General features: G+C 51.0%; 1 protein-coding gene across 5 annotated transcripts in view; it reads left to right on the plus strand.

The window, feature by feature from the left end:
* The first annotated feature begins 2,001 nt into the window (after positions 1-2,001).
* Positions 2,002-22,499, plus strand: part of ELMOD3 (ELMO domain containing 3) — a 29,853-nt gene continuing 9,355 nt past the window's right edge. The window contains exons 1-9 of one of the 5 annotated variants that reach the window (XM_075910951.2): positions 2,002-2,098; positions 3,733-3,971; positions 5,872-5,952; positions 7,140-7,209; positions 8,477-8,539; positions 11,124-11,215; positions 12,723-12,846; positions 15,003-15,125; positions 21,464-21,594. In XM_075910951.2, coding sequence (XP_075767066.2) covers positions 3,936-3,971; positions 5,872-5,952; positions 7,140-7,209; positions 8,477-8,539; positions 11,124-11,215; positions 12,723-12,846; positions 15,003-15,125; positions 21,464-21,594 — 720 coding nt within the window. In that variant the 5' untranslated portion in view covers positions 2,002-2,098; positions 3,733-3,935. Of the gene's footprint in view, positions 2,099-2,783; positions 2,972-3,732; positions 3,972-5,871; positions 5,953-7,139; positions 7,210-8,476; positions 8,540-11,123; positions 11,216-12,722; positions 12,847-15,002; positions 15,126-21,463; positions 21,595-22,499 lie in introns of those variants that run through there. The other 4 variants (XM_075910952.2, XM_075910954.2, XM_075910953.2 and 1 more) reach the window with 4 other exon arrangements.

Genomic DNA, 22,499 nt, shown 5'->3' on the forward strand with positions numbered 1-22,499 from the left:
CTTTGCTCCCCGTCTCCTTGATCTGCAGACCAGGGGGACGGGGAGCAAAGCAGCGGAACACGCGGGCAGTGGACAGTCCAGATGCGGACAGTCCGCTGCCCTCGGGCTCCGCGGCTTTGCTCTGCTTTGCTCCCCGTCTCCCTGGTCTGCAGACCAGGGGGACGGGGAGCAAAGTGGCGGGACACGCGGGCAGCAGACAGCCCAGACGCGTCTGGGCTGTCTGCTGCCCGTGTGCTGCACTGCTTTGCTTCCTCTCCCTGGTCTGCTGGAGACCAGGGAGAGGGCCCTGTTCGTAACTGCGGATCCGACATAAGTCGGATCCAGTAACTCAGGGACTGCCTGTAGTTAGTTTCCATCTTTATGAAGAGTTTGAAGCTCCAGTCTTCAAGGGAGTTTCTGGGCACAGATATCCACCACTTCATCCAAGTCCACTTGGGCTGCATAGTGTGTGTGTGTGTGTGTGTGTGTGTGTGTGTGTGTGTGATTCAACGGTAATACTTTCAGAAGAATGAGGGCGGGAGGCTTGGGCAGTATGCTCCTCTAGTCTTTCCCTGGCCACTCATGTTTACTTGGGAGACCATGGGGGTGCATTCACACTCTTTGCACCCCCCCCCCCACGTACGGGCCTGGTCTCCCTCTCTTGGCATTAATTTTTAGGGCTTGTTTACAGGGTAAACAGCTCGGCTTAGTGATACCAACATGTCACTCTGGTTCTACCAGCGTAATTCTCCGTGTTGATGGTCTATCAGTATAATTATGCCAGTGTAGCTAGGCTAGTAAAGCTCCCCATGTGTGTGGTTTTGCAGAGTGGGGTTAAGAGCAGTGTTCCTTCTAATTTTTTTCCATCCTTGTGTGGAATACATTTTGTTATGTGCACCAAGACTTGTGTGGATGTGCATCATGAGTAGAAATACATGCTGCTGGCTGTGAGCACTGTGGGAGCTCTGCCAATCAGCTTGGTGGTATTTGAATTTCTCCTGCATGGCTGCTCAAGCGCTCAGCTTACAGGGAACGCTGGAGAATGACTTTTTTGAGTGTAGTTTAACCGCTTCCAAAGAGACGAGAGCTAAAGGGAATTCACATGAAGTACGTCAACACAGTTCTTCCCTGACTTTCCTGGGAATGTTTCTTGGGTTCTCAGACCGTGCGTACTGTGACTTCTCAGACATTGTCAGTTCAAAGTAGAGTCACCAAGGCTATGTCTACACTGCAGTGCTATTTCGGGATACCTGCAGTATCCCGAAATAACTATCCTGTGTCTTCACAGCAAGCTGCTATTTCAAAATATAACGGGCTTGTTATTCCGACATCCCTGTAAACCTCATTCCACGAGGAGTAAGGGATGTTTCAGAATAGCGGGTTATTTCAAAATTTGGTGTTGTGTAGACAGCGCCAAATTACAAAAGAAGCTATTTAGAAATAAGCTAAGCTCTAACTTAAGCTTAGAACTAAAGTGCAATGTAGACATAGCCCAAGGGTCCTGTATTACACCTTTCCAGCTCTGTAGAGCAAGCGTGGGAATTGCAAGAAATGCCCCGCGGGAACGGAGGAGAGTCCCGCCGGGGGTTGCTATTGCTAACGGTGGTAACACTGAGGATGGGTGGCCGGAGGCGGAGGAACAGCCCCTTCGCTGGCTCGGGCGAGGCGTGGGCACGGCCCTTGCACAGAGAGGCCCTTTCTCCCAAGGGTGAGTTGGGCACTGGAGTTCCATGGGTGTGAACTGGGAAAGGGCCTGGCCGAAGCTCCGAAGGGCTCTGAGGGCCCCCTGAGTGTCAGTGGGGCTGGGGCACCGCGCTCGCTCGGGCAGCCGGGGGATGGGCCCCTGGCGCTGGGCTGGGCGCAGGTCACTTTAAGAGCTTCCCCCGAGAGAAGCGACGCTTTTTTTTTTTTTTTCGCTCTGATTTCTCCCTCCGAGGACGCCGTAGACAGAGCCGCGCGGAGGCATCTGGGAAGTGTAGTTCGGTGGGGGGGGAGGAGGAGAAAAGGAGGAGGCGGGGGTGTCCGCGGTGCCTTCTGGGAGTGAGAGGCTCCTGGAACCACAGCTCCCGGCGTGCAGCGCGCCTGGCGGTGGCGGGTGAGGAGCCGAGCTGGGGCGAGGGTGAGGCAGCGCCTCGGGCTCCTGGGCGGGGCGGGGTTCAAAGGTCACGCGCAGTGGGGAGCTGGCTGGGGAGAGGGGGGGGGTTGGGGGGGGGGCTTGGCTGGGGGAGGGGGGAGCTGGTGGGGGATGGGGGTGCTGGCTGGGAAGGGGAGGGGGGAGCTGGCTGGGGAGGGGGGAGTTGGTGGGGGAGGGGGTGCTGGCTGGGGTGGGGGAAGGGGGGGGGGGAGCTGGCTGGGGAGGGGGGAGGGGGTTGGTGGGGGTGGGGGAGCTGGCTTTGAAGGGGAAGGGTGGATTTGGGGGGGGGGAGGGGGGGAGGGGCTGGCTGGGGGGGGGGGAGTTGGCTGGGGAGGGGTGAGGGGGGGGAGGGGGAGCTGGTTGGGGAGGGGTGAGTTGGTTGGGAGGGGGGGGGAGCTGGCTGGGGAGGGGAAGGGGGAGTTGGTTGGGGAGGGGGGAGTTGGTGGGGGACAGGGGAGCTAGTTGGGGAGGGGGTGCTGGCTGGGGTGGGGGAGCTGGCTTGGAAGGGGAAGGGTGGAGTTGGTTAGGGGGGAGGGGGGAGCTGGGGCTGCGAAGAGGGGGAAGTGGGGGTTCAAAGGAGCATGTGGGGAGAAGAGGCCAGGTTGTCAGGGGACTATGGGGCAGCCTAGCACGCGGCTGGCAGGAAGGGGGTGGGGACAGGGCTGTGCTGGGACTTGAGGAACGGGAGATGGGTGCCCTGCACTTTCCATGAAAGCAGCTGGCTTCAGTCACTTGCAGGGATGGTCCCTGGGCTGGAAATGTCATTCTCCCTGGCTGGATCCCATGAGATGGCTGGGCAGGGCGATGGCTTGAGGACAGCTTGGCCATGCTTCTCCCTTCCTCTCTCCTGGGCTGTTTGTATGTCTGCACAGCATCTGAGAGGTGTGATTCCCAGCTTGGGTGGACGTACACACGCTAGCTGTGCTGGCGATAACATGCCAAAATAACAGTGGGCAGGGCTTGTGACCTTTCACACTGGCTGCCTGAGTACACTTGTGGACAGGGTCCTCATTATGTGCTCCAGTGGGTGGCCTGATTCCCTGCCCGAGCCACTGTGCCAGCATGCTTTTACAGTGAGCATACTAGCCCAGGCATGGCTAGTGATTCTCTCTACCTGAGCTGGGAGTAACAGCTCTGCTGCAGGGATTAATACTGTATTTGCCTTTTAAAAGAAGTAGTGGCAGCAGCCCATGTAATTAGGTTGCCTAATGCTTCCTGTTGCAAAACAAACTCTTGCAGCCTTTATTTGAAGGGCTCTCTCCCTGCCTCGTTTGCAGCTGGACTTTTACATTTGTTATGGGGTTAGGTCTGGGGTCAAAGAGGTGTCTTTGTGCCAATAGAAATGCCTTCATTTAACTATTACCCACATGTGGTTTAGGTTTGTTTTTGCACTATGACCCTGCCCTTCAACACGCTCTTTCATTGCACACATGCTGCCCCATCTACATTTGATACCCAGCTCAAGTTCTCGATGAGACACAAAGCAAATGGTTCTTCCCCCTGATGCTTTTCATGACTGAAGGGAGTGTGTATTGCACTGGGAACCAAATACCTTGAGTTCTAGACTCCCTTCTTCCACAGACTCGTGTTAATAATGCTGTACCTTTCACCACTCACAGGGTCTCATACTGGACGGAGAGATTGCACAAACTTGAAATAAAACCTAATGCTTTTAATATGGCAGCTCCAAATCCCATTCACTCAGCCACCCTGCCTCAGAAAGAAAAAACACCTGCCATATCTTTGTCCTTGATTGTGTCATCTGTAAAATTAGGTGACTCGTGAGTCGTGAATAAGTAATCCACCGTTGTCTCAGTGTGTTATGCTGGATCCTCCTCTAACGTCTGGCTCACATAGGGTAAGAGCGTTGTCCTGCTACTAGCCATAGTAATTAGTGCTTAGCTCCAGTAGTAAAGCTATGTGATATGATGCTAAAATTTAAGGGGGGAGGAAGAAGTTGTTACCTTTGCTCAAAATAGAATTTGTTTTTATCTTGCTCCTTTCTAACCCCTCCCCAGTGAATTATATACAAAAACTTATGTTAAACTGAAGATTTGTAGCCCGAGGGCTGCTCATGTTTTTGTCCCTGCCTATACCAATGGCTCCGGTGGCCTATTGCAGAGCTGACTGGATGCAGGTCTGCCACTTCCATGCTTCCTTCAGGCTCCAGCATGATCCCTGTCTTTTGACTTGTCCTTCCTGGAAGTCCCTCTGTGCTGGGGGCAGCTTTGCAATTGTGGGCTTGGGAAGCTGGTTTGTCAATTTCCCAAACTTTTAAAAGTAGAGCCACATATCAAGAAATTGGAACCATGTGGTGTTAAAACCTTATTTTATTATTTTAGTTACACAATATTATGTAATATTATTTATTACACAATCCTGGACATTAGGAAATATTTGAATCCAAGTTTTATTGTTTAAAACTGACCCAGAACATTGCTTTTCAAGCTTGCTGTAGCATTAAACCAAATCTATGCTACAAAGTCTTGTCAGAATAGGTGTGTCAGTAAGGAGTGTGAAAGAATTGTGGCACTAACTGACATAGCCATGCTAAGAACCCCCTACTCACCAGGCAGCTGTAACTTACACCATCAAAAGAGTCATTTTACCAACATAGCTTGTGTGGTTTATCTGTACGAGCAAAAGACCTCCTTTTGCCATTATAAGCTGCCTTTTCACTAAAGCCTTTTCAGCATAGAGTAGTTCTTAAGTGATTTTTAATAGTTATTTGCTAAGTGACAGCATCTAACAACATCTTGAGTCTGCCTTGCAACTAGTTGCTAGGATGGGTGTCCGTGTTCTTCAGCACAGTTTTTTCAAACCTAAGTTTCATTTTGGAGAGAGAACACATCAGTGACGGGTTTTGGTGTTGATGATTGCTAATAGAAGAGAATCCTGTCTCAGTGACAGGGCATCACAAATGCATATCTATTATTTGGAACCCAGTGAAGATACTCTCGGCTGACGCCCAGTAAAACTCTGGAAGTAATTTTCTGAATGAATGGGGCAGTAAACAGCTCAGGGCTATTTACACTCTCTGCAAACTCAGGCATATATCACCACATTATTTATGCTTGGGTCACGTTTTGAAGGGTGATAGAAATGTAGCCGTGTTAGTCTGGTGTAGCTGAAACAAAATACAGGACTATGTAGCACTTTAAAGACTAACAAGATGGTTTATTAGATGATGAGCTTTCGTGGGCCAGACCCACGAAAGCTCATCATCTAATAAACCATCTTGTTAGTCTTTAAAGTGCTACATAGTCCTGTATTTTGTTTTGAAGGGGTTTTTCAACCATAACAACTGGAGACAATATTAAAAAAACAAACAAACGAAAGCTGAAGAGACTCTGAAGAACAGATGACAGATGAGTTAGCAGACCTTTGTGAGTCCTTTGCATTCTGTGCACATCCACCACTTTGGGAAACACAGGTTTAAACCGACTTTTAATTGTAACAACTGTAGAAAGTTATTTTTTATTAAAACTTTAAAGAGTCCCTAGCTTTTACTCTTTTACTAAACACTCACACAGAAGAAATAACAAGGAAAGTTAAACTTTGAAAATGAGGTGAAATTTTCATTTTAACATTTTTTCTTATCTCCTTTCCGTTTGATTATATCGGCCAGATCACTAGCTGGAAAAAAACTCCATGCTTGGACTGTATAATGCATGTGTACTACTGACAGGAACTCGGGCCGCTTTAGGAAGTGACTGGATGTTCGTGCTCTGGTGACTTTGATTTCATTGTTTCATTAGGGCATGAACAGATGCGCCGCAGTCACCCCTGAGTCTGAAGAGCGAGGTATCTTCCTTCCTCCAGCAGGCAAATCCATACCTGTGCGTATCTTAAATATTCTCATACTTTTCAGCAGCCTGAGACTAAACTCTAGCATCAGCCACGCCTCTCTACTCTATGCAAAGACCAGCAGGATGGCCACATTAGGAATTAAATGTAATTGCAGAAAGAGTCAGGAATGCAAAGTCCCTTTGTGTGTATGCATTCCATCAGAGGCTTTCATGGTACGACTGTACCCATGTGTGCATTTACCTAGTGGTGTGGACTGTACTCTGCAAACGTTGGGAGTTACAGAAGAAGGTGTGATTGCCTTGTACTACGCCTGCAGGCAAACTCCCAGCAGCGCTGTCGTTCTGTTGCTCATTGTGACACAATACTGTGCACATTTCAGCAGCTGAGCATGGTGCTGGTGTTGGGCCTGGGAATTACAGTTGTCAGCGCAAACCTCATGCGTCCATGCTTGAATGGGATACTAGAAAGCAGGGTAGCTTAGGCCTGCCTGCCCTTCTGTGTCAGCTGTGGGTGGACAGAGTGAAGGATTGGGGTGGGGCCTCATTTAAACAGGGGGAAGAGGGTTAGATCCAAACTCTCCACGCAGTTCCCTTGCTCCTTTACCAGCTTGTGGGCTAACCCATTGCCGCCAGCAGGGCCACTATTCCACTACAAACCCTTTATAATGAAGAGCACTCTCTGCCTCTTTGACTGACTACCCCATTCCCTGTGCAGCTTGTCTCAGGGCAGAGGAAAGGGTGAACTCCCACGTGGAAAAGCTGGGGGGTCTGTGCTGAGCGAGCAGGGTGGTAGCGGTGGGCTTTTACTGGGGAGCAATCCAGGAGGGCTGTGTCATTGTTGCAAGTTTGTCCTTTGGCTTGTGGAAGATTGGAGGATTGAGAGGGTATCGCATTATGTTAGCCCCTGAGAACCTTCAAAGGGCTCTTTCCTTTCCCTGGACCCCACCCCACTCATAGTGTGTCTCCAGGCCTTGCCTGTATTCTGTGATGGTTGTGGCGTAACAAGAACAGTGTCAATGGGGATATTTCCCAAAGTGAGAACAAGTCACTGTGGCTTCTGGGAGACCTCAGGTGTGGGGAGGGAAATAGGTTTGTGCTGAAGGTCCCTTGTCTGCTGCGGTTTGGGGCGTTCAGCACATCGATCTAGAACAAAATCCTTTAAAAACTACAGAAGGTGCAGAGGGCGTTGCTCCTTCTGACTCTGTTCTCTCCGCTAGATCTCGGTGCTGAAGCAGAATGGACTCCTGCAGGCGCTGGCAGAGGGAGCCAATGGGCACACAGAAACTGGTAAGCTGTGTTTGAATGTTTCTACTTCATGTCCTGTTGCCTTCCAATTAGGGATGTAAGCGACTGGTCGACTATCTGATAAGCAAAAGCTTATTGGATAGTCGACACACTAGTCGCTTCCAGCAAGAGGGGGGAAGAGGGGATGTGCTGGAGGGAGCCGGCTCAAAAGCCGGTTCCCCCCAGTTCAGTGGGAGGGGGCAGGAGCGCAGTGGTGGCGTTCCACCTTTGAAATGTACAAGAGTCCTCGCTTGGGCTCTCGTACATTTCAAAGAGTGAAATGCCCCGTGGAGTCAGAGTCCCCCGCTGGCCCCAGGCTCATGCGGAATTTCAATCTTTGAAATGCAGAAGACCCCTGCTGAAGCTCTTGTGTGTTTCAAAGGCTGAACGCCATGCGGCACGTCTGCCTTTGAAATGTCACAACAGCCCACTGGGCTCTTGCTACATTTCAAAGAGGAAGCACCTTTGTCGACTAATTGAATAGTCGATGGAAATACCATCCACTATTCGATTAGTTGATTAATTTTAACATCCCTACTTCCAGTACCGGAGGGGCCAGTGTGTCCCAGCAGTGGTTACAGCAGCCTGGTGCTTCTCTTCCTGCCTGCCGAACAAATCCTGTCTGTTCTGCTGATGGCTAGGCCAGAACTTCACTACATGCCACAGGTTCAGATTGTTGAGCACTTGGTATTCTTGGCCTAAAACTCCATGGCATTGCTCCAAGGTGTTGGTCAGGCTTTCTGGCCTGAACATCTGCTCTGAGTTTGTCTCTGACATGTGGGTCAGCTGTTACTCTGCATCCCCAAAGCACCTGCCTGCCTCTGTCTGTCTGAGCATATGGCCAGAAGAACTGCCATGGCCCATCCTTCCCTGCCCCCTTTGGGGTGGCTTGGCCCTTTTGCAAGTGTGCTGTGGAGAGAGGCTTTTGCCTGCAGCTCCCCCGAGAGATCTAATCACAATGCCCCCTGCACTTGCTGGTATTCTCTCCTCTCTGGAACTGGGTGAGTTTGCTGCAGGCCTCTTGGCCTGAATGGGAGATCATCGAGGTAGGGGCCATCAAGGAATCTGCTGCTGTTCAGCCTTCTATCAGTGTGTGTTCATCTTGTTCCGTGATAAAACGGAACATGAAGTGAGACCCTCAAAGGTGGCCGAGTGTCAGGTCCCAGGAACTGTGGTACTTTTTATCTGCTGGCTGATGGCGGAACAAAGCAAACAGCTGTCCTGAGAGTTCTAGCGGTCACTAACCATCCTTGTGTCTCTTTTCTGCCAGAGCCTAGTGCAGAGGTGCTGCGAGCACAGGAAGAATGGGAAGCTGTGGAAAATGTCCAGTCAGGTACAGATAACGGCAGTGGTACCAATTATCTCTCTGTAGCACTGTAGATATATACCGATGGTTGATCAGTCATCACGGGATTGTCGCTTGCCCTCATCTCCTGGTCTGGGTCCTTCTGTCTCATTCGTCAGTTTCTCATCTAATATTTCTTCAGTTTTTGACCCATTTTCACATTGTCACATACTCTGTTACCTAATTTTCCTCCAGTCAGTATTCAGCACAGTACTGGCTGATTTTACATAATCCGTTCATTCCGCATGCACAAGCTTTAGTCACCGCTAATGTCTACATTTATCTTGCTAAGTTTGCAGTTCCTGAGTCATGTTGATCCAGGGTCCCCTATTCCTAAGTTCCTTAGAAAAAGGAGTTTTTGTTTATCATGCCACATTTGTGCCTCTTACTTACATCTTCTAGCACAACAGACTACGGTACGTGCCTTGACAACATTATACTTTTAAACAAATCAAATGATGTCAAAAATAACTTGACAACATGAAAAATATACTTATGCCATGCAGAGCCTTGGCCCGTGTGGTGTTATGCATATGCTTACCTGCTCTCCGTAATTACCGCTTGTTAAAAAGATAGCTAAAGAAACTTTCAGATCTTACCATTAGCAGTTGTTCCTTTCAGAGGTATAGCTGTATATTGTATGTATTGTATGCAGTATACTACATGCAAGTTATTTATGTATATTGTTCTTCCCCTTCATCTCTTAGGAGGGGGATATTTGAGAGCACAACAGAGCTCTTGAATGTTAACATGTTTGATTTTCCGCAAACAAAAGTTTGTCGTGGGATTTTTATTTTGCTCAAAGTCCAAAGTTTTTCCGGTTACAAATTTTTGTGCGCTCTGGTTTCTAGGCCTTGGGGGTTTTCTGCTCTATTCTATTTGCCACCAGCGCGCCATTTGGTATAGTAGTGCTGAGGGGGAGATAGTGACAGGCCTGCCAGGTGAAGCACGACACAAAGAATATGGCATTGGCAATGGAGTGTCTCCTTGTCTGATGCTGCAGGGGACACTGATGCAAATCTTACCCTCAAGCCCTGCTTGCAGGCCTTCCTGTGGGCTGATAAAGAAGCATTTGCAAAGCAGCTCGTCAGTGACATCTGTCCATGCAGATTCCTACCAGGTCTGGCCTAGTGCACAACACACATTGTACTTGCTCTGAGGATCTTAGTGTGAAGATGAGGGGCCTGATTCTCCTCTTGCTTATACAAGTTTTACACTAGTGCAACGCCACTGGTTCCTTTGGAGCTGTTCTTGCGTCTCTTGCATGAGGGGTGCTGGCATGTGTGGGGCAGCTCACGTACCAAGTTCCATGTGTGTGGATTGTGTTGGGAGGGAGCTGTGTGAATGCCTGGATGCTGCGGGACTTGGCTGGAGTGTGCCGTACGCTGCCGATGCCCAGCTGGTAGATGGTTTCTTAAGGACCTTTACCAGGTTGGGCAAAAAGCCAGGGGTGCGTACTGAAGTGAGAGCTAGGCATAACCGAGAATTGGACTGGTAGACCTTGAACCAAAGCTGAGTGGCTGATACAGACTCTGCACGGATGCCTCCATGCAGCTGAAACCTTCAAGGAGAGGAGAGATGTTCTGCGGATGTACCCGACATTTGACGTGTTCCCCTCCAAACCGTGACCTTTTTTTAGCTTAGTATTCCCTGGTAGCTTTGTCTGTCAATTATCTTCCAAACTGGGGGCTCTGACCACTGACCAACGTCCCATTGATATCCCAGAAGCTCTCAGAGCACTCCCACTGTCCCAAGGCATGCCTCTTCTTAGGACTAGGGCCCTACCAAATTCATGGCCATGCAACGTGTCATAGACTGTGAAATCTGTACTTTCTGTGCAGCTTTCACCGAGACCAGCGTTTCTCCAATCGGAGGCCTTGACCCAAAAAGTCAGGGGGTCACAAGGTTATTTTAGGAGGGTAATGGTATTTGCTGCCCTCAGGGCTGGCAGCTGGAGAATGGTGGTTGTAAAGTTGGCCGGGTGCCCAACTCGGAAGGCAGTGCCCCACCAGAAGTGCAGAAATAAAGGTGGCCATGCCATGCCATGCCATGCCATCCTTCCTTCAGAGCTGGGCTCCTGGCCAGCAGCCACTGCTCTGCAGCTGCCAAGCTCAGAAGGCAGTGAAGCTGCCAGCAGCTGCACAGAAGTAAGGGGAGCAGTGGTACACGTCAAATGTCGGGTACATCCGCAGAACATCCCCTATGCAACTCCTTTCTGGGTCCAGACCCCTACAATTACAACACCGTGACATTTCTGATTTAATGAAATTCACCAGATTTAAAATCCTGAGACTGTGGAATTGACCAAATTGGACAGTGAGTTTGGTAGGCCCTGACAAGGCAAGTCTGAAATAGTGACCACGTCCGGAGTGCTGTGGGCAAGCCGAGTGGGAGGTATCCCTGGTGTTGTTGTGCTTGCAGGCCTAAGTTTGGACACAGGGCAAAGCTTAGCGTGGTTGATGGGGAAGGGAAGCTGGTGGGAGTGCAGGGCTTTTCAGGGAGCCGGCTGTGAGACTCAGCGGGAGGAGACTCCTTGTGGATCCCAAGCAAGACTGTTCTCTCACCTTCGCAGGGATCGTGGGGACGTCTGCCAGTCACATGCCCCTGATTGCCTTCAATGAAGCACTGCAATATTTCCAGACGGCTGACCTGTCAGAGTGCAGGGTACGTACGGGCTCCTGGGACTGAGCGATGGGTGTTAGCACTGTGCGGACAGGATCTCGTTAGTCCCTGGGCCACTTCCCTGCTGGGAGTATTTTACTGAGACGCAGGGAGGCAAAGGGGCTAGTGAAAGGCCACAAAGTGAGGCTGGGCTGAGCTGAGGCTAGAACTCAAATTTTCCTGGTCAGAGGCAGCCTCCCCCATTTTGCCCCTGTTTCCAATTGTTGAAGCAAAAAAAACCGCTCCTCTCTGTTTAGGCAGCTAACAAACAGCTTTATTAATTAATAAAGCACAGCATGAGCCAAACGTGGTCCCAGCAAAGCCAGGCCCAGTAAGGCTGCTAATACAATCAATCCTAGTATCTTTATACCCTTAGCCAAACAGTCTGACGTCAGGGCATCCAATTACAGAAATCCTCAGTTAAACTTGGAAAAACAAAGCCTTATCAACAAGATGGCGGACAGGTACGAGGGAGTACATCTCCTGTCCCAACCAGCCCAATTAACACATCCCAATAGCCCATCCTGTAGGCCTCTTCTCACGGGGTGACAGAACGTTCACTCTGGTCTACGTGCTTGAGAGAAAAGCTGAAATGGTTTCTGTTGTACAAGATGGCTTTTAGCTAAATATGAAATGGTTTCTACAGCTTCTACACTATTATCCTGCCTTCTGCCCCATCCCAGACATCCCCCTGCCTGCTTCCAGCCTATCCCTCTCTGGTCCAATCCTTCAGTGTATGCCTGCTACTGTGTCTGCCCCATACCACCCGGCATTTGAGTCAGATTGCTTCCTCCTTCTTTGTTGCTTGGGCACTAAGAGGGGGAGCACTGGCAGCACAGGGGGGAGTCTGCTTTCTCTAACTTCTGGTCGTTGGTACCCCAGTGTCTGAAGGCCAGGAGGAGGTTCGTGCCCATCCCCTGTGCTTCTGGGCCAGAGCATGATCAGTGCAACAGAACGTTCAGAGAGGGCAGCCGCCACACTCCTACAAACCTCTTCTGAGCTTGTGCAAATGGCGATTTACAAAGGCACGTCATTCATCTAAACCTTGATGAATTTTCCTGGGGGTAAGAAATGGAACCTCTCCAGCCCCAAGGTTTCTATCCTGCCAAATGTCGAGTCTGCCCTGCAAAGCACAGAGATGCTAGAGCTTCTCAAAGAAACAGTTGTAAGAATTTTTTAATGTTGACTGACCAACCTATTTTTCTTCTAACCTTGTTTTGAGAAGCAGCTGCAATGTTTTTGCGGAAACTTTCCAAAAATATTTGGTCTGAAGTCAAGACCAGGAGTGTGAAACTTAATCTTGAGAGGTTAAAGTTTGGCAAAATCATAGGCAACTTAAAACAGGGTCTTGTAATGGAAAGTGTTGGGCAACCTCAATTCTTGGTGTTGCCACCCAATTAATTAAAAATTCCCTTGTGAAACAGGATTTCCCCCGTGTTTCTCCCAGATGATTCCAAGGGAGACTGCACCATGTACCCCGACACTTCTCTTTGTATCATCCTTTTCTTAGAAAAAGATCCAGCCGACGGTGCGAAGGCGAGGGCTGTCCGCCATTACTCACTTCTTCTTTGGCCCACCCCGGCTCCAGCAGCAGCTGCAAGGTGAACGGGATCTGGCCTTGGCAATAGCCCAGGGTGAGTATTCCCTCCTAAGGAGGGGGATGAGTTGTGCCCAGCCAATTTAATCAGCCTCCCTTGGATGAGTGGTGTTGGTTACATGCCCACGATTGGAGCGTGGTCTGTACTCCCCTCAGCTGGTGTCCTGAAGCGCAGTGCCTTCCGCCCCACTGCTGCCTGTGTACCTTGGGCTGTGGCCTTTCAACAGCCATTTTGTGCCCTCTCTCCCTAGCATCCTCCCTCTCCAGCACACCAGACATCGCAAGTCGCTGGGTCACACGTTCATTCTACAGAAAGAGAGCCTTTGTGGTGGGTCCTCTGTGTGGAGTAGGGTTTGAATATGGCGCTTGGAAATACCAGCTTCCTGCTAGTACCACATCTCCGCGAAGGTCTGAAGAGGGTTAGCCCGTTTAGAAATCTCTCCTCTTCATAAGAGGATCGAGGAAGTCAGCTGTTGTGATGGTTACATGGCAGTATCTGCTAAGCGGGCGGCAGGTCCAGAGGTTAGAGTGCTAGCCTGGGAATTCACTGCTCTGCCACAAACTTCCTGGCTGTGTCTAGACTGGCATGATTTCCGGAAGTGCTTTTAATGGAAAAGTTTTCCATTAAAAGCATTTTCGGAAAAGAGCGTCTAGATTGGCATGGACGCTTTTCCGCAAAAGCACTTTTTGCGGAAAAGCATCCGTGGCCAATCTAGACGCGCTTTTCTGCAAAAAAGCCCCGATTGTCATTTTCGCGATCGGGGCTTTTTTGCGCAAAACAAATCTGAGCTGTCTACACTGGCCCTTTTGTGCAAAACTTTTGCGCAAAAGGGACTTTTGCCCGAACGGGAGCAGCATAGTATTTCCGCAAGAAGCACTGATTTCTTACAGTAGGAAGTCAGTGCTTTTGCGGAAATTCAAGCAGCCAGTGTAGACTGCTGGCAAGTTTTTCCGGAAAAGCAGCTGATTTTCCGGAAAAACTGGCAGTCTAGACACAGCCCCTGTGTGTTCTTGGGCGAACCACTTTGTTTTTCTGTGCTCCGTTCCCCGTTGTTGTAGCACTGCTCTGCCTCCCAGGGCGGCTGTGCGGGTGAATCGACTGGGTTCAGATACTCTGGCAGTGGGGCTGGATACGTACCGTAGATGGAAATAAATGATTCAAACTTGCATTAAGTTCAGTGAATTTCTGTCCCAGAAACGTAAGCTCTGTCTCGCTAGGTTAAACCAGTAGCCCTGTCCTATTCTGTTCAAGTTCTACTGTGCTCCTTGCTGTAGTATTAGAGCGCCTTCCAGCCGTGCGTTAAGCAATGTGGCTGGTCTGTTGCACGGTGTTTGTTCTCTTGCTCTCTCCCCAGGGGAAGAAGCCAAAGCCAGTGTGTCTAGGGAAGTGACTTGGTTGGTGTGGGGTTTTGTTTAAACATACGTGTTGCTCTGTATTTAGGATAGAGGGAAAGGCCAAGGAAATGCATGTCTCCCTGGGAGCAGACGGCGGGGAAGATTGGGGTTTCTTGCAGAGTTTCTTGCAGAATTTTGGGCCTGGCCTTGCAAAGCTGTTTCCTGCACAGAGGCGCTCTAACCCTTCCTGGGGAGTTCCACGTGCGGCATCTCTGTTCCAGGGGTCAGCACCGGCTGTGTCGTAGGAAAGTGCAAAGACCCCCTGCACTTGGCTGCTAGTCTTCCTTCGGGGGGAGACTTTCTAAAGCTGAGGTGTATGAGGACTGGCTTGTGCCCTGAATCTTGGAGGCTTCCATCCCTTCCAGAACTCCTTGGGCGCCCTCTCATCCTTCTAGTCACAGAGTCCCAGGGAGGGCAGAGACCTGAGGAGTCATCGAGTCCAGCCCCCTGCCCAAGACAGGACCAGCCCCAACTCAATCATCCCAGCAAGGGTTGTGTCATGCCAGGACTGAAGAACCTCTAGGGATGGAGATTCCACCCCCTCCCTGGGTAACAGATCCCAGCGCTTCCCCACCCGCCTAGGGAAATCGTTTTTCCTCATCTCCCCCCCAGACCACCCCCACTGCAACTAAGCAAGCTGGATGATCTTGTTATCCACTTAAATGTCTAGTTCTTCTGTGAATCCATTTAACCTGCAGAGTGATGGGGGTTTTGTTGTTTTTTTGCCACGTCTCCGCGTTGGTGTTTAGAGAAGAGGGATGCTCGTTGTCAGAGAGCTGATCAATGTTTTCTGTACAGGTGGCTTGGATAACAATGAGAGAGTGCACATGCGGATCCTGCAGACCATCTACAAGAAACTTACAGGCTCCAGGTTCGATTGTCCCCGCTATGGTGCCCACTGGGAAGAGCTAGGCTTTCAAGGTATGGGGAGGCAGTGAGGAGAGGTTGAAGTCTGTGGTACAGAACTCTGAGGATGGGATCCCCTATTCTCACTCCGACTCTGTGGCTGAAGTGAGCCAACATCGATGTAAAGGATTCTGGGTTTGTTTCCTCCATTCCCCTGCTGCTACTCTCCACTGCTGATCTGGCACCTTTTGCTGTCCCAGCCAGCGGTCTGACATGCCAGCCAGCCAGTCACGTGCTGATACCCCAGTATCTGCTGCCCCCACTGACTTGGTTACTGCTGGCCCAAGGAGATGCCATTAGCTTAGCTGGTCTACCATGTGTTCCTGGTTGACCATTGCTGCTTGTTGTTGGTGAGTTCTGTGAAAAATAAACCTTCTTTGGGACGTTTGATTTGGTGGGAAGGCCGTAGCTCTGCAGATAAGGTTATATTAAGGTTGACCTGTAAAGAAGGGATGCAGCCTCTTTTTGTGCAGTATAACCCCCCCCCACACACACACACAGCAAACATATAAGCACTTCCTCTGCAGCTGCAGAATGATTTTCTGAGGAGTTCGAAACCGCTCCATTAATTAGAGTTGCCCCTTTCCTAAAGAATCCAGTTTTTAACGAATGTATCATGTGCCAATCTTCTTTGTCTGGAATGTGTTTCAGGCACAAACTCTTCAAACCCTCCACGTAGCTGAAGTTAATTGAACTCCTGTGCAGAGCCTTCATTTGAAAAATGTCAGTTGTAGTTAAGGAAAGTTGTTAATGGGGGTTGTCTCTAATTGCTATGACGATATGGACTGTGGACAGAATGAGGCCTGGTGCATGCTACAAAGATCAGTTGCTATGAGCCACCTTGCTCTGACCTAGCTGTGCGTGTGTTTCCCATCAGCAGGAGTGCCTTGCTGTTGACGGTCCCCGCCCCCCACCGAGCAGTGTTGAGCCCTTGCTACTTTATTGAGGTTGATGCAGTGCGAGTGTAGACACTACATTACCTATGCCAACCCTCCTGGTCCTCCAGCAGCTGACCCACAATTCTTCATACTGACCACTCTGGTCATAGCTATGAACTCCACTGCCAGGGGTCATAGGAGGGCTGGATCCTATAACACCTTCATTGAAATGCCTTTTCCTGATTGTCCAGTGTGATGAGCACACCTAGCTGCTCTCCCTTATTCTGTGCAGCTGCCAGCCATCCGTGCTGGCTACGTGCTCCAAGCATGGTTTAGCCTGGAGTAGACAGGAGATATGGGGTCTCCTGGGACTGTGGAGAGAAGAGACTCTGCAGGCAGCGATGGATCTCCCGAAGAAGTGTGAAGGTCTATGAGCAGACTGCACGGAAGATGCAGGAGGAAGGGTATGACAGATCCGCAGCAGAGCCGCGTGGAAGCAAAGGAACTGAAGCAGGCATATCAACAGGCCAGTCAATTGCTGAGCCACAGACCTGCCGCTTTTACCATGAGCTGCATGTGGAGACCTTCACCCCCCGCCTCCCCCCCGTTCCCTGAGCTCTGTGAGTACCTTGAGGAGCCAGAGGCGCACACCCCTGCCATGAACAAGGGAAGGAGGAGGAGGGGAGACAAGCAACCGAAGGTCTTGCTGTGCCACAATGCAGGACCTGCCTGGGACACCACACTGGTCAGTCCTGACACGAGAGCACGGGAGATCCGGTGCTGGGGAGGGAACCTCGGGTAAGTGTGTAAATGCATTTCACGTGACCGTGATTACTGCTAGTGCCCCCAGCATAGCGGAACCCCACTGCGAAGTTGTCGTGAATTTCTTCACCCAAGAAGAAGGTGGTAGGACAACGGAGAGGCGTGGAGCTGGGCAGGGTTGCCATGTGCAGCAGTTTGTTTATGTGCATGGGGGAGTCTGTTGAATCCTCCCGAGGAATCCTGATGTATCTGCAGTCCTCTCCCAAGGGCTTCTAGGGTTGGCAGCTTTATTTTTCCTCTGCAGTCGGATGTTTTCCCATGTCGATTGGCGCCATTGCAGTAAACAGGCTAGTGGCATGTGGGCTCGGGCAGCTCGGGGGTGCCAGCAGCAGCTGTATTTTCCGTGCTTCGGTTACTCTCAGGAGTGTCAAAATTCACGGCTGCCTGCGGGAAATGGTGCTGGTATTCAGTGCCATGGCCCAGTACTGAGTAATTCCCTCCTCGTCTCCTGGTATTCAGTGCCATGGCCCAGTACTGAGTAATTCCCTCCTCGTCTCCTGGTATTCAGTGCCATGGCCCAGTACTGAGTAATTCCCTCCTCGTCTCCTGGTATTCAGTGCCATGGCCCAGTACTGAGTAATTCCCTCCTCGTCTCCCTTCGCCCCGGCTGCCGCTGAGAGCCGTGTTGTGCGCACGCTCTCAAGCAGAAGTGCCAATAAGCAGGTCTTGTTAAAATTGTGGGGCAAAGAAATCTGAACCTTAACTTTTGCTTTCTGGAGGGACGGAGCTCACAGCAGTGCCTCTGCATGCTTTATTTGTAGCTTCTCCTTTGTGGCCCGGAGGGGTACCCTCTCCGCACCTGCAGAACGCCTGAAGCAGATGAGGAGAAAGAAGAGGGCTTGAGATGTGTTCAGCGAGGCCCTGCAGGCCAGTGCTGCATCAGAGGGTGAGCAGAGGGCCCGGAGGGTGAATACTGCAGACTGTAAGAAACAGACAGGAGAAAAGTCCAGGAGTCCCAGGAGGAGAGGAGATTCACCAGGACGTAATGGGGCGACTGACAGCAAATTCAGATGTTATGGACTCTTGTGGACCTATAGGCTCAGTAATAATGGGCTCGCCTCTCTTTGCAGTCCTCGGAGCAGTCCATTTTAGCATCTCCCCTCCCCCCGAACATGGCACGTGGCATCCAGGACTGAAGCCCTACTCTATTTCTTCACACCCGCGGCAGTAAGGACAACCACAGGGTCACATACAATGACCTGTGAGAGCCGCAGCTGCTGTACATGTAGCCAAAATGGACACGAATGTTCTTTCTCCTTGGTGAGCGCCGTAATGTTAACTTACTAGGGTTTTATTGTGCCTGCTTTTAAAATGGAAAAGCTTTTTTATGCTGGTTTGGTTCCTCAATAAAACTAGTTTTGGTCAATGTAATTCATCTGTGCAGCTTATGTTGGAAACGAATTGAGCGCCTCGCAGTACTGAAAGCACCCATCTACTTTGTACAGCGTGACACAACTCGTAGAATCAGACACACACACACTGTAATAACTGTAAGTGTACAGCAAGTACCACAAAATGAATAGGCACCGTGACAGTGTTCTAGTCATGGCTGCACATCTAACAGGGCCCGGTAGAACGCAATCCAACACAGGCGTTACTGTGACTCCCTGGCAAAGGGCTCTTGCAAGGTCTTTCGCAGCTGTACAGCTCCTCCATTAGCCCTTGTGGCTGTTCAAATTCAGCAGACAGCTGCTCCATGTCCCCCCTCCTCCCTAGCAGCATTTTCCCCCTTTGCCTCGCAGATACTGCATAGGATGCAGCAGGCAGCTATAACCACGGGGGTATTTTTCTCACAGAGATACAGTTAGGTGAGTGAAAAAGGCCAACACCTCCTCAGCTTACCAAACGCACGTTGGGCTTTCATTCCACACCGGCTGAGCTGGGAGTTCACTCTGTCTTTGGCACTGCCAAGTGGCCAGTGTACATCTTCATGAGCAAGGGGTGGGCTGGGTCCTCCAGGATCACTGTGGGCAGTTCAGCATCTCCCGTGGTCATCCGCTGGTCAGGAAAAAGAGCCTCTGGTTTCAGCTTTCTGACAGTTCTGTGTTCTTAACGATGCACGCATCATGCACCTCCCCTGACCAACCAGCACGGATGTCTGGAATGCATCCCTGGGGATCCACCATTGCTTGCGTTACCACACACAGAGTAGTCCTTTCGGCTGTGCTGTGGCAAAGTATGCTGATGCCAAGATAGGGGTATGTGTGCGGACTGTTGTGCATGGCAGTTCAGCAGCATGGTTACTGCAAATCCTACCGGTACATCCTGCACGTGCCTAAGGGTATGTCTACACTACCCTGCTAGTTCGAACTAGCGGGGTAATGTAGGCATACCGAACGTGCAAATGAAGCCCGGCATTTGAATTTCCCGGGCTTCATTTGCATAAGCGGGGAGCCGCCATTTTTAAATCCCCGCTGGTTCGAACCCTGTGCAGCGCGGCTACATGGGGCTCGAACTAGGTAGTTCGGACTAGGTTCCTATTCCGAACTACCGGTGGAACGAGGTGTACCGGTAGTTCGGAATAGGAACCTAGTCCGAACTACCTAGTTCGAGCCCCGTGTACACGGGGTTCGAACCAGTGGGGATTTAAAAATGGCGGCTCCCCGTTTATGCAAATGAAGCCCGGGAAATTCAAATCCCGGGCTTCATTTGCACGTTCGGTATGCATACATTACCCCGCTAGTTCGAACTAGCGGGGTAGTGTAGACATACCCTAAGAGTCACAGTCCTGTGTAGTAAGGGACCGACAATGGCCCTGCAGACTTGTATGAAAACTGCCTCCTTTCTGTGGATATCCAACTGCAGAATGGCTTTCCCACTGGCCGGTAGCAATCTAGCACTGCAGGTTGCCACAGCAGGATTGCTGCTTGCTTCTGCACTATCAGTTTGGTGTCCCTGTGAGTGCGACACACAGGTGGCCTTTTGATCCAACCAACCAGTGCTCGTTTATTGAGCCTAGAAACGGTACTCCACCATCTACAGCTGCTCTGTTAATGCCACCACTAGCCTTGTGTTGATTTTCGTTATGCCCCACAGTTCTCTGTTGTCGGGAAAGCATCCCGTTCCCTGGGAAGTCCGTTCTTCTTGTATCTCTGTGAATCTGAGTCGTGATTCCTGTACGTGCAACTCTCACGACAATAATGCAGAACTGTGCAGGCTCTGGGCTTCCCTCAGAGATGGCAGACCGTGGGGAGGGCCATGTGGGTTTATGGGATTGTTTTTAAAAGCGTGAAAATTATGGCATATTGAGGATATTATAGGGTGTGTCTAAACTACCAGGTTTTTTCGACAAAAGTGAACTTTTGTCAACAAAACTATGCCTGCGTCTACACTACCACCGAGTTCTGTCGACATAACGTTGACAGAACTCGGCAGTTTTGTTGACGGCTGTAAACCTCATTCTACGAGGAATAACGCCTTTTGTCGACAGAGTTCTGCCAACAGAAGGCGTTATTGCATCTACACTGTCCTTTGTGTCTACACTCTCATGTCGACAAAGCGGCTTGCTTTGTTGACAGAGCGGGATGCAGTCTAGACGCTCTTTATCAGCAGAAGCTTTATCGACAGTATCTGCCGACAAAGCCTCTGTCGACAAAACCTGTAGCCTAGATGGACCCTATGGGATGGATAAAGTTGCAGGCTGGGAAGCTGGCCCTTTGCTCCTGATCACCCTAGTTTGTAGGTTTTGCCCCTCTGTGTGTTACCAAAACTTCCTGAGAAACAGTGCACTGAAAGGTGGCTGTTTGCACACTGGGATACCTACCCATGATGCACTGCACTGTGCATTGACACAAGCACTCCTGGTGGCTACACACATCATTGACACAAGCCAAGTATGCATATATTCAAGCAATATACTAACGGTGGCAGCTTTATGCCAACATAACTTGCATTGACCAAAGTTTGTGGGGTAGATGTGACCTAAAGTAAGTGACTTGAGCAGCTGTTAAATAACTTCAGAGCGAACTCATCAATTCTCACACATCCTCTGTAGCTAATTTGCATATAGCCCATTGGTTGTCCAGGTGGGATCTCCCTGGTCCAGCACCCTTGGGACCTGAACTGTCCCGAACTACAGAGTTTGCTGGGCCAGGGGAGGTCAAGGCTCCCCTGCAGGCTGTCAGCCCTGCTTCTTGCTCACCCTGCTGCTCCTAGCCCTGCCGGGGCCGTGCTCCCTTTCCCTCCTCTCCCTCTGGGGCCGGTGCTGCGCTCCCCACCGCGTTGGCCCCAGCCCCAGCCGTGCTCCTGGGCGTCACTCTGGACTGCTCTCCCAGCTGTCGGCCCTGCTGCCTGTGGCCCGGCCAGGGTTGCACTCCTTGCTGTGCTGGTCTCTGCCGGCCAGATCTGTGCTACTTAGTGGAAATGCAGAATTCAGTGGCTGATCGGGGACAATCCCAGTTCCCTCAGATGAATGGAGCGGTTCACAGGTTGCAGACCTGACTGGAAATTCATGCAGCTCTCAGTGAACCAGTTAATGCTTAGATGACATTTTTGAGATTTTCTCAGCAACCATAAGGGCTGGCAGTGGATTGGGATTGTAGAGTGTAGATCATGCCCCAAGGCAGGGACGTAGTAAGACAAGCAGAGCATGTACCGAGCGAGTCAGGACAGAGGCGTACATGGCTTACCTGCTGTATGTTTTTTATACTCAAGGTTTGGATCCTGGGACAGACCTACGTGGGACCGGATTGCTCGGGTTAATGCAAATCCTGTATTTTGTAATGGACTCCCGGACGTTACCCTTAGCTCGAGACATTTTCAAGTTATCCCAGCATGAATTGCAGGCATGTCCTTCCCTCTTCGTGTCTGACTCTGGATTGGGATTTATTTATTCCTAGCAGGTGTAACACTAGCGCTGGTGTTGCTCAGGGCCTTATTTATTTATTTTTTTAATTAAAAGGAAATGTGCATAAAATGATGGGGCTCAGGGCAGGAGGGGCATGCAGGAGTCAGGACAGGAGTTGGGGGGCTCACAGCAGGTGCTGGAGTCAGGGCGGCTGGCTTGGGTGTGTGTGGGGCTCATGGTAGGGGATGGGGTGCAGGAGGCAGGGTAGAGGTTTAGGTGTATGGGGAGCTCAGGGTAGGGGTGTAGGAGTGAGGGAAGGGAGCGCGGGAGGGTTGGGGGACTCAGGTTAGGGTGGAGAGGCCGGAATGAGGGCAGGGGGTGAAGGGCTCAGGTTACAGGATTTGGTGTGGGGAGGCTGTAGTCAGGGCAGGGGACTGGCAGGATTGGAGGGTCTCAGGGCAGGAGGTGGACAGTGCTGGAGTGAGGGCAGGGGTGGGGGGGGCTCAGAGCACAGGGTTCAGTATGGGGGAGGGCTCAGGGCAGGGAGTAGGGGGCTCAGGGCAAGGGGAGCTGCTAGCTGCCTCCCCCTCCCCCCAGCCTGTAGCTGGTCTCGGAGGGCAGGGCTCCAGGGACCAGCCCCCCCACCATGCAGCTAGTCCAGAGGGGGGGGCCTTTCTTGGGGGGTGGGGGAGGGGGCGTCTGCTGGGTGGGGACCAGTCTGTGCTGCCTGGCCTCTGGCATAGTCCCAGGAGGCTGTGTTGGGGTGGGGGCGGGGGCGAGAGGCTCCCCCCTCAGCACTGTTTGGGGCAGGAGTCTGGCAATATGGGAAGCCCTGTCCCTAGCTGGCCACTCTCCTACTGGTGCAGATGCCCCTAGTGATGACTCTGCAGCATGGCTCTCCCT

The sequence above is a fragment of the Pelodiscus sinensis genome, chromosome 28 (genome assembly GCF_052426305.1).
Source record: "Pelodiscus sinensis isolate ZL-2025 chromosome 28, ASM5242630v1, whole genome shotgun sequence".
NCBI classification, from domain to species: Eukaryota; Metazoa; Chordata; order Testudines; family Trionychidae; genus Pelodiscus; species Pelodiscus sinensis.